The sequence below is a fragment of the Rhagoletis pomonella genome, unplaced genomic scaffold, assembly GCF_013731165.1.
Source record: "Rhagoletis pomonella isolate Grant_MI unplaced genomic scaffold, Rhpom_1.0 Rhpom_scaffold_00010, whole genome shotgun sequence".
In the NCBI taxonomy this organism is placed as follows: Eukaryota; Metazoa; Arthropoda; class Insecta; order Diptera; family Tephritidae; genus Rhagoletis; species Rhagoletis pomonella.
Genome location: NW_023458564.1, coordinates 18,322,930 through 18,335,007, shown reverse-complemented (window position 1 = coordinate 18,335,007; position 12,078 = coordinate 18,322,930). Strand labels below are relative to the sequence as shown.

Sequence of the window (12,078 nt, the reverse complement as noted above, 5' to 3'; positions counted from 1 at the left end):
TTTTTTTTGTTTTTGAATTGCGCTTTTTTAATGGCATTTATTTCACTTTCATTAATGTATTTTATTGCCTGGTCAGATTGTGTGTCGTGCGAATTCAAATGCCAACCAAATGCATTCATACAAATTTACGTACCTTAATAAATATCTATATACTAAGTAGGGATGTTTCGAATGTCATATTTTTCACATTCGCGAATGCGAATGTTAGGAATAACATTAAAACAGCTAAATTCAACTTAATACCATGTTCTGACCGACAATGAAAACACTTTGAAAACGAGTTTTGGGATCATGGGCTGAAGACTGTTTACACCGGCTGTTAGTGTTTTCGTTGACATTTCTTACATCCTCTGATTACAGTTTTGCTACGCAAAGACCAAACCAAAATGCTTTTCCCTCATTTTCTTTTCATTACCAACATCTTACTTTCATTCTTATCAGCGTTGCCATTTTAGCCGTTTTCCGGCTAGATTTAGCCGGTTTTGATAGCAACTAGCCGGAGAAAATTCGATCTAGAAAATTCTAGCAGCCGATTTGTTAGCCGGTTTGTAAAAAAAAGTTAGCCGTTTTCAGCCGATTTTACTATTTGCCTAATTTTCAGGTGCAAAAAGTAAACAAGTTGTTCGAAAGCAATAATGCAGACCCAATGAAGAGTTTTAATGAACTCAATGTTTTACTTTCGCATCTATGCTCCCTAGTGGTTATTAGCGCGGACACATTTTATCCTATATGCTCCCCGTTGGAACCATACCTTGCTCCATTTCCTCAGTTTTATCACAGTTTTGAAGAGTATTTAAAAACAAAAGTAAGCACAAACGCTTTTGACCACGAAGCCGAGAAAATAATTCGAGAAAATGGTCGCTATTTTATTATCACTTACGCCAACGCCTCCCTACAAATATTGCCATTCTAAAAAAAATTGACTTTTTTCGGTGGGAAATGCATTAAGAGTAATTAAACCAAAAGTATTTGTTCAATTACAGTAACAAAAATACAAATATAATGCCGACGAAATAACATCCATAGAGATGCAATGGCAACGGTTAACGTTATATACCTAGAGTAATTTAGACTCAACTGTAAAATTTTGGGCCGAAGTTTATCAATTTCGAAATGCCCTAGGAGAAAACCCTTTTGCTGACCTTTCCAACCTAGTTTTTAGTTTTCTTGTTTTGCCTATAAGTAATGCAGAAGTAGAGCGAATATTTAGTTCAATGAACATAATAAAAACTAAGCAAAGAAATCCAATGTGCGTTAAAACGTTAAACGCTATTTTATATATAAGATACGGTTTAAAACGTGAAGAAAAATGCTGCCATAATTTTACTGTGGATGACGATCTCTTAAAATTAATGAATTCAGGTGATATATACAATAGTGATTCATTTGATGATGAGGAATATACACTCGATATAATTAATTCGTTTCTTGCGATTTATTTAAATAAAGCATGTGAATTTTCACTAAAACATTTTAGCCGTTTTTAGCCGCTTTTTTTTGCCAATCTAGCCGGTCGGCCCAAAAAGTTCTGGCAACACTGATTCTTATTTTACTTTGGCCAGCCAATTAACAATAATTCCGAAATGGCGTATTAAAGATGATAAAATATGACTTCCACTTCGATAAATAATCGAAAAAAACTAGTGAAGACACCGATTGGAATGGGTGGAACGTGAGTTTTCAAGTAGTTTTCAGCGAAAACTGGTTTTCGTTTGACAGATTTTACATGGACGAAAACACAAGTTTTAAGTCGAAAACCAGTTTTAGCAACGAAAACATGTTTTCGATGTCGGTCAGAACATGGCATAAGTCATCGATTTTATTACTTAAAAATTTTGTAAATGATTAGATCATTGAACGAGTGCTTAACCTATACAGTGTTTAAATCTAGTAGTCAAAGTTCAAAAGGGGAATATTATATGTCAAAAAAAGTAATTTTACTGCCTTTTCTCCCATGCGATTTCTTAGAGGCTCCTATGTAAGGCCGGCTGCACTGAACAATTGTTCACTTGGAACGCTGGCGGGTGAAGCGCTCAAACATTTGCGGGCCAGAGCTGTCAAATTGTCGTATTTTAGTTTAGCTTTCCACCAAACGAGATGAAAACCAATATTTTTCGATCCGAAAACTCTAGTTCTCTTCAGGAGACTTCCAATAACAATAACCAATTATTTATTTAACCATTTTTTAATCCTGCACACTGCATGTTCTGGCATTTTCTGGGGGTTTTGGCGGACCTATAAAATATAGTTACCATTAAAAAGATAAATATTAATTGGGTATTACTACTGGGAATCTTCTGAAGAGTTTTCCGATCGAAAAATATTCATTTTCATGAATTCTATACCATTTTTACGAAAAGTTGTTTTCCTCCCATATAAAATACATGGAAAACTTTGAGCGACCTCTAAATTCTTTTGATTTCAAAATATAAGGGTTATATTTTTTTAGGTATAAAACAATCCTAGGGGGTGAAAGCATTCAAATTCCGACTTTACTTTTTCACGTGCATTTTTGGACTACCCAAATGTGCATACATAGCGTAATCGATTACTCTTTCATTATGAGTATTGGTATATTTGAAATACATGAAAATATCGGCCTTTATCAAGCCACAGGATCAGTTTTTCTTTTTATCATTCTCATCGAACCTTAAAGAAATATAGGTCGTTTTTAGGGGGGCTCTCCAGTTCAGTACCATGATCAATTGTCATGGGAGCGATCTAGATCATTCTTATGGGAGTTGGCAGCATTAATTTTACTTAGCAGTTTTACTACCACGAGGGAGAAGAAATCATAAAAATAAACTCAATAAATAGGAGCAAAATTACATACATACATTTAAACAAAATACTATTAAATTATATAAATATATGTACATATACATATGTATATACATTCATATAACATGAATGCGAATTTGTTGAGTGAAGTTAAAATAAACAATGGCAGAATATCTGTTGGTGTATACGTTCAATTTCAAAAGACTCCTTGAACTTAGCCGAAGGGCCGCAGGACTCTTAAAGGCTACCTACAAAATTGGGCTTTCTGTAGAGACGGACTCCAGGATTTGTGGGTTGGTGGAGGAAACCACAGAGCATATTCTTTCTGACTGCCCATGTGTCAGGAATCGTAGACAAATACACCTTGGGGAACGGATATCTTCTCCATCTCCAATTTGTAATACAACTGAAAATTGTAATAAAATGATTGTGGAGCATTAAATATTTGAGTTAGTTAAAAATGCGTTTAGATATAAATATTTTTATATTTTATATTTATTAGAAAACAATGTATTGCACATCTAAGACAATGTCGTTTTTTAGTGCGTCGAGCGTGGTACAGGTACATACAGTATTTATGTTTTATATAAAACTAATACTAACAGTAAGAAAAAAATAGAATACAAAAAATGTGTAAAAAAACATGAACATAATTATTACAATTAATCTTAAATTATAAATAGTTATAATCCCAATCAAAGATGGACGGGCCAGCTGTTAATCACCGTGTTTATACAGTCAAATCAATGATTATGAGCTGTCAAATGTGTTGTGTTTATTTTTTTCCTCAAGTCAATGAGGAGCTATATTCCTTCCCTGTGCCATTGTGATTGCTTTTGCCTTCTGAATTAAACAATTTAAATATATTTTAACTTAATATTTTATTAAGAATACATATACGAACTACTTTTCTTTGTTAGCGTTCGTTTTTGTGCGCTTCCACATCTGACAGTTCTCCTCTTCTTCGCAAAAATATTCGATAAAACTAAGCGTGACACCGAAAAGTTATCGATATGATCTGAGATTATTGTGTAATTACAGATTGGGGGTCGAGGGCTTTTGTATGGCTAACCTGTTTTTTTTTTATTAGAGTTTAGGGAGCTAAGCTCTAAAAGAAGGACAATATCTTCTCATGTAAAAGTACTTTATCTTATTATGATTGCCGTTACATATAAGGCACGGGGGAAGGAGAATTTAATCTAAAGCTTTTCTTTGAAGAACAGAAATGTGTATGAACACATTTATATTCATACAAAATTGTGTACATTTTCCCAATAAACTAAATTAGTTGGCTTGGGCTTAGGCCATACAATTACTACACATATTAGAATATTGTACCTACATACATACATACATATGTATGCATGCTTGTACATATTATCGACGACCACAAGCAATTAAGCTTTACTTTGACTGTAATTTTCAGCGCTGCAGGATATTTGTACATATACAACATATATATGTATGTACATATGGGTTCTATGTATGTACGAGTATTGCTGATTTTCCTACTTTATGCTACCCTGTCACCTGCCACGACACGATGTTGCAATGTGGCAGTTGAGATATTATTTATGTTTCTTTTTTTCCTAAGTCACTTTTTCAGAAACTATGCACATACATACCGACATACATATGTATGTATTTGCATTTATGTAGATGCCTCCCCATATATTTCAGTCACAAGACCCTCCCTTGTGTCCATTCTAATTAGTTGTGTTTTCTTTCGTATTCTCCAGCAAAAAATATCCAGTAACTTGCCAGTAACCAAATTTCGGAGAGTAAGCCAATATTTACTCCCAATGAGTTAAATATGCAAGAAAGTACGAAAACGCAAAACCAGCAAGAAGTTGCTAGTTTTATGAACAGCTAACAAATAGTTGCTAGTAAAAATTTATCCAGTAAAACTTGAAAGTTCAGCTGTCATTTTTGCTCTCTCAATTTCTCCTCTTCTTGCAAGTTTTTGCGTACGAAAACGACATCCAGTAAAAAATCAGTCAAATTAGTACTGGATTTACTGGATAGTGCGTACGCGAACAGGGCTATTGTCTATCTTCTGTGCTAAATCATCTTCCACATTTCCACATTTTACAAATTCCTAAGAATGAACCTTCGGTGACTATGTTGAACAAATCGTCGAGAAACTATTATAAAATCGTTTTCTTCCGATTTTCTGGAACCTTTACGTATATATGTTTAGGGAAGTCATAACAACAAATATGTACATAAATAAGTTTCCTGCTTTAATGTTGATAAACAAAATCTTAATTAAAGGTTAGTATTCTCTTCATAGCCGTGAAACACGATTCAATTATTAAAGGTTTTGTAAGTAGATATTTTCTAAAATTTGACACTCCTACCATAGTTGCCAACTTGGTGCTTTAAGCACTAGACTTAGTGCTTTTTGAAAATTAAACGGCCAAAAAAAAATTATTTAGTGCCTAGTGCCTTTTTGAATGCTTTTTTCTGAAGTAAAATTACTTCGAGTTAGTTAAAACCTGAAATAATTTGAAATATTTAAAGCTGTGTCAGCACTGAATTTATAAGAACCTACAAATTTAAATGGACTAAAATACAACCATGATTGATAAAAAGCTCAAGTTGCAAACCCACCTTTTTTAATTCTAAATATTCGCGTTGAAAATGCTAGTACGCAAGTAAGTTCAGTATTTCTTTTTTTCTTTTCTACTTATTTGTACAGATTTTGTTTTTTTTTACCACCTGAGTAAAACACATCGTTTCTTAGTGCTGAATCCAAATCTGGACACACAATTGCTCGAGCACTAGAATTTTGAGATATCCTAACCCCAAAGTGCCAAAAACACGGTTTTTAGCGATATTTGAGGTTATATAATGAAAACATCAAACTATTTTCTCATTTCTAATTAGGGCATCATTTTCGTTTCTTGCGATTCGATTTTTCTTTCTCGAGATATACCAGTTTTAATGTGCAGTACTTCGGTATTATGTTATGAAAAATTCATCCCTTGATTCAAAAAAATGGGTGCTTTTAGTGTGGTAAAACACTTTTTTCCTAGTTTTTGGTGCCTTTTGAAAATCAAAAGATCACACTTCCTAAATGATAGCGAAATTGTACAAATGTAATGTAATCTATTTTTTTTTACAAAAACTGAAATGGGGACTTAGGTAAGTTACCAGTTAAAAAATTTTTGTATCGGCAAAACATATTGTTTCTTTTATCCGTGGTTTAAATAGATACAATTTCTGTGACAACTAACAAACTTGTGAAGTAAATAATTATGAAAAGGTGTTGGCCTTACAGCCAATTTCACGAAAGCAATTTAAATTAAAAATAACTTTCATTTTTAGAATTTTATATGGAAATTGACAGAAAATAAAAAATCATTTTCCCTTTAAATTGCTGGTGAAACCGACTGTTAAAATTTTAATCATCCCAACATCCACATAGACTTCAAACAAAATTTGTCTAACCTTAATATAAACGAGCATTGGATTTAACAGCTAAAAGAACAAAATTATGATCCGTCGTTTAGGAGAAATCGTGTGTTAATTTGTTTCACGATCAAAAAAAAAAATACTCTTATCTTTTCGTTACTTGGTCTGTTTCAATTATGTATCTCCTAAATGCTGGCTGGGTTGATGCATGTGAGTGTATACGCTTTTATGGCGTCTGCTGTCGCTTTCCTCTTTAAATATTAAACACCATAAAATACGGTCATAAATTCGTATTTGTCTGAAATGCGTTAGGCCCTGTCTCCACAGGAAAGCAGTGATGTCGTGATAACCATGTCACAAAATATATTTCTAATGGAGATCGCCTATTTCTCATGGGCTGCAATATATGTCAGCGCTTATTGCTTGACATCTATTGCAGGCAGTTCGATAGTTTGACAGCTATATTTTCATTTGAAAGAAAGGGTGCTGTAGGTAACATCGATGAAATTTTGATATTAAATCAAAATAAAAATCTGTTCCCTATTGGATTATTTATGATTACGTTTTAGGAAATTATTCAGTAAGTTTTTTAAAGATTTAAATGTTTTTAAACACCGAGATTGAGAGAATGTTGTCTGGTGGCCTCATGCGGCAAATGCTTATTTCAAGACATCAAAGTGCCCACACACAAAAACTTGCAATCATATTGCTCGCACTGTTGCTGGCAGTAGGGGGGGAGGAAGAATAGTGCGGCTTCGTTCGAGACACAACTAAATCTATTCACATACAAATGGGCATATGTACATACATACGGGACAGTTATTAGTGTCCAAAAAAGTTTTGTGACCAATATTTTTGGAAAAAATCTTAAAGGACCTTCTTCCAGACACCATCTTTAGTTTCTATGGCGTCGGAAAAAAACGTTATGAAGACCGTTACTAGCTGCTCATCTAAAGCTTTACATATTTTTATTGTTTTTTGCAAGCTTTTATTTCCCAGTTATCCAAAGTTATCTGTTAACATATGTACATATACTTTTTCATCTGATTCTTCTCAGTAGAGAGGTGGATTTACTTCGCGAACTTAATTTCGACAATATAACCTTAATATAGGGCCGCTGTGGTGTAATGGTAAGCAGTGCGCGCTACCTCTCCGCAGCGCCTGGGTTCAAGCCCAGGGTTCGCAAAAAAAATTAGAAAAAAGGTTTTTTCTTAACAGCGGTCGCCACTCGGCAGGCAATGGCAAACCTCCGAGTGTATTTCTGCCATGAAAAACAGCTTCTCATTACAATGCAATCGCCGTTCGGAGTCGGCGTAAAACTCCCCTTTGTGTGACAACATCACGGCGCACGCCACAAATCGGAGGAGAAGCTCGGCCAAACCCTAAGTATGAGTAAGCGCCAAACTATTATTATTATTATAGGGCTATAATATTATTAACGTGGGTACATATATTTTAGATTTGATAAAAAGTGCTACATCGTTATTCACTTTTTGTAATAATAATTTTAATGCGGTATTTCTGACGTGAAATCTAATTACACTGATTTACAGCAAAAGATTTCCATGGATGCCAATTACAAATTCCTATGAAGAATTGCTCGCCGGAAATCGAAATACGTATGTACATATGTATAAGATTCTTAAATTTTCATCAATAAATACACTGGATCACAAATTTTAATTTGGTTTTTGTTCTCCAGACGCCACTATCCAATTCCTATGTAGAATTGCTCGGTGATTCCGAAAATCGTGTTAATGGATACGTTTTCGAGATATTTACAATTTACCGTTATTCAGCTTAAAGCAAAAATTGGTTCCTTTTAATCACGTATATCTTACGAAAAATTTAAAAATCTCTATATAAAATACGGCAAATGAAAGCCAATGAAATTCTCCATAAACCGTATATACATAACTTTCCGACAGGGCTTATAGTTTCTGACAAATTAATTAATCATTCCAGACTTTTTTATTGTTTAATGAAAAAATGAAAAAGATCAAACTTTAACAGAAGAAAAATTTAAAAAAAAAACAGTTCTGTGCCAAATTAATGCATTAACACTAAAGCCTGTTCTGTTACAAAAAATAATCAAGTTGCTGATGAAGAAAATCGATGGATAAATACGAAATAATGAGTGATCAAATGAAAATGCGCAAAAATTTTTTGTATTTTTTTGCGTTTTGGAAGACGCTCCAAACCTTATCTCGGAAAAGAATTGTTTTAACCACTCTAATACACATGTACATATGTAAGCAAGATACGTAATATTTACATGCTATATGCGCTAAACGGCACTGTTGCTGAGTGGTTAGAGGTGAGTAATATCACTCCGCAGGACCTGAGTTCGATCACTGCTTCAGGCATTGTCTAAATTAGAAAATCCATTTGCCATTCGGACTCGGCGTAAAACTGTCGGCCCCTCCATTTATGTAACAACATCAATAAATGAAATAAAAGTTAAAGTTAGTATAGCCAATTTGTATTTCCCTCGTATCCCATAAATCGTTCGCTGCGGCTGTTAAGGAGAGTTTTACACATAGCATTTACAGCAGCACACCTTTTCTGTTAAATTTTCTTTCTACCAACCATTTCAATCAACGAACAAATATTTAACCATTTGTCGCATTGGTTCAAGAGCAAATTAAACTGTATCAGTTATTCATAATAACAGGAAACAAATTCCACTAAATTGTCCTTCAATTATGTTTGTTACATACCCATAGGTGTCGAGTGAAAGGCTCTTTAAAACGTGAAGGGGTCCATAGATCTTGAGTAGAATGTTACTTCGAATGGTCCTAAATATAGACAGTTTTTCTAATCCAACTGGTTTTTCTATGTATGATTCGCTGAAAAGTTATGGTTATGGTTTCAAAGAAATTCCAAACATTTATGAAACTTCTTACAATTTGTGAGTTACGCAAATTTTTCTTTATCTTTATTTAATCTAATATGTTCAGAAATGTTTTCGTTCTTTAGTCATTTCATTTTTTATCAGTATCATCGCCCTAACATAGCGCGTTGAGCCTGCGTGCTAATCCTTATCTCTACCTAGAACACTGATTTCATGTACGACAGAAGGCAACAAGCTAATAATCGTTTCTTCGACTCAGCAAAAAAACGTTACGCCTTTTTTATATTAAATGTCCCATGTAGCAATCAAAGTTTCAGTTTAGAAAGTATTAGCCTGTACCACAATAATTACGTTAAAAATTTGTCTCATTTTCTAATTCGAAATTTTTGTAAACTAAGCAAATTTTTATCTTTTATTGAGCATTAGCGGTATTCTCTGAGTCTTGCAAAGCCCTTGCACGGTGCACAGATGGCAGGGCAAAAACCGGGTTTCGTATGGGTTTTGTAAGACTGCGAGAATACCCCTAATATTTTTCGATGTCATTTGCATTTGATTGCAAATTGTTTGAATGCATTTTCTGCTGCCTATTTCTATAGACTCTATTTGTACGAGCTGAGCGGGCCGAAGTATAGGTTTAATTAATTTCTATTGGTGTGACGGCGCGTTAAATTCCTATATTAGCAATTAAAATTGCATGTGATATGCTAAAATTGCTGTCTCGTTAGCAAAAAGGAAAATTAGTATGTAGTAAAAGGAAATTAGTAGTAGCATTTGTGTATTAGAAAAGACTCCAGCCAACAAAATAAAACAATTTATTTCTGCTGTTTTGAGTGTGTCTGTGGGATTACAACTACATACACATGTACATATATTATCAAAGGGTTTTGCGATTTTCCACTTTTGTTTATTAATGTCTGTTTTTTTGTGTGCCCGTTTGTATCGTTCAATTATATTTTAATTGTGATATTTAATTCATAAAATATGAAAATTACATGTACAAAACAGGCAGTGTGGCGGCCATGGCCAACCACCAGAGGGTACACCGCAAGCCAATACCACAAAGGTCAATCATTCGCACCCACAACAACATGTGGACACACCCATGTGAATTCATGTAATAATAAGTTTGTAAACTCAAAGCCCCACGACAAAAGCAACAACCACAACCAACAACAGCTATGACAGTTAAGCTGGAATTTGTGGCATGCAATTTGTAAACGTATGCAATTTATCCGCCAAAAACATAAGCACGCATGCTAGATGATTGCAAATACGACAGCAAATAATAGTAAATAAGTATTTTGGTTTTACTTTTATTACTTTAGCAATTATATTTGACATTTGTTTAATTTGAGATTTTGATGGCAAATAAATTCGACAAAAATTGCCAAATTGTTTAGTGTAATGACTACCAGCCGGGGCTTTACTGCCAAATATGCACATATGAGTAGATATATGTACATATGTACATATATACAAGTTACTTCAATTAATTATTCATTTTCACTTTAATAATTTCTGTATTTCATATTTGCAGGCACGCGGTCGCAAACCATCAACCGCAAAGTCTAATAAAGTAAATGCCGCTAACGGCGCTGCTACCGCCACAGCAGCCGCTTCATCACCCCGCCAAGCCACAGCGACTGTGACCACAGCCCATGCGGCTCTAAGTCCAACAGCCCAATCGTTAGCCACTGTTTTGCCGCATCAATCGCCAAACCCGAGTGCCACCCAGAACAGTGTGCTTCTGGGTTCTAATCAGCAGCAGCAGCAACAATTGAATACGTTGCAGCAACATCAACACCAGCAACATTTACAGCATCAGCAACACAGTCAACAGCAAGTTCAGCAGGTACAGTCTGCCCAACAGCTACAACAGCAACAGCAACAACAACAGCATCAGCAGCAGCAACATCAACATCATCAACAACAGCTGACGCAGCAACAACAGCATCAGCACCATCAACAACAGCAGCAACATCAACTGCAACAACATCAAATCACCGCACAAATACAAACCATGAAAGATCAACCACAACAACCGATGGTGAGTATCTATTTACGTTAAAAAAAAATCGCTTTTAATCTCATGGCGTTTTTTTGTACAAAAAATATTACCTTTTCATTGCCCTCACCTTAGTATTTGTGATTAGAGGGCACAGAGAAGGCAACATTTTTTTTGTAGAAAAGAAAACTCCATTAGAAGCATGAAATCATGCTCACAAAATTTTACCACAGAATAAGCAATATGTAGGGAGGCAAACGATGTGCGTCGATGTATTTGAAACATTACTAATATCGGTTCGAAATTCGACTTTTGCCATCGATGTTCACAATTTTCTAATATCGCTTAATTTACGATACATGGATGTCAGTTTCAATGAATGCTAACCTAACACTTAACAAACAGAATTGACCGCAAGTCTGCGGCAAATATATTTTCGCAGTGATAGAAAGTACTCATTATGCGGACTCGAGAACTACAACGAAAATAGGTCCTTGTAAATTTGATACCCAGCGACCTTACGATGCACATAGTATATTTGTTTTATTACATGGGACTCTGTAAATGGACCTTGCGCCAAATTTACCACATGAAACTTACTTAAAGTAAAATTATGTCACAAAACATTTTAATTCGGACTTCATGAAAATTACTAGAACCTCTATTTGCGTGAAAAATAAATGAGGGTTCAAGCAGGTTGGATGCTTGTAGGTCAAACTGCAACTGCAAAAACTGCAACACACTTAACAGTGGACTTTATTGTGACTATGACTGCGGGCCAATCACTTTCATCCTATTTTTAGATAATTTAAAAAAAGTTAAATTAAATCAAGTTAGAGAATTTGATATTCTTCTTAAACGGAATCACTATATCTATAAATTATTTTATACTTTTTAGTTTTAGTTGTAATACAAGCATGTTTTCAGTTTTTTTAACTATAATTTTATTTTCTACTTTTTAGTCTTTTGAAATCTTGCAATTAATATTATACTAGATTTGACCTTAACAAACAAAATTTTT

At 34.3% G+C, this 12,078-nt stretch overlaps 1 protein-coding gene across 1 annotated transcript in view; it reads left to right on the top strand.

The window, feature by feature from the left end:
• LOC118746523 (DNA N6-methyl adenine demethylase-like) overlaps positions 1-11,201 on the top strand; it is a 456,538-nt gene extending 445,337 nt beyond the window's left edge. Inside the window, exons 4-5 of the mRNA XM_036480370.1 lie at positions 10,590-11,099; positions 11,193-11,201. Coding sequence (XP_036336263.1) covers positions 10,590-11,099; positions 11,193-11,201 — 519 coding nt within the window. The remainder of the gene's footprint in view (positions 1-10,589; positions 11,100-11,192) is intronic.
• Positions 11,202-12,078: the final 877 nt, after the last annotated feature.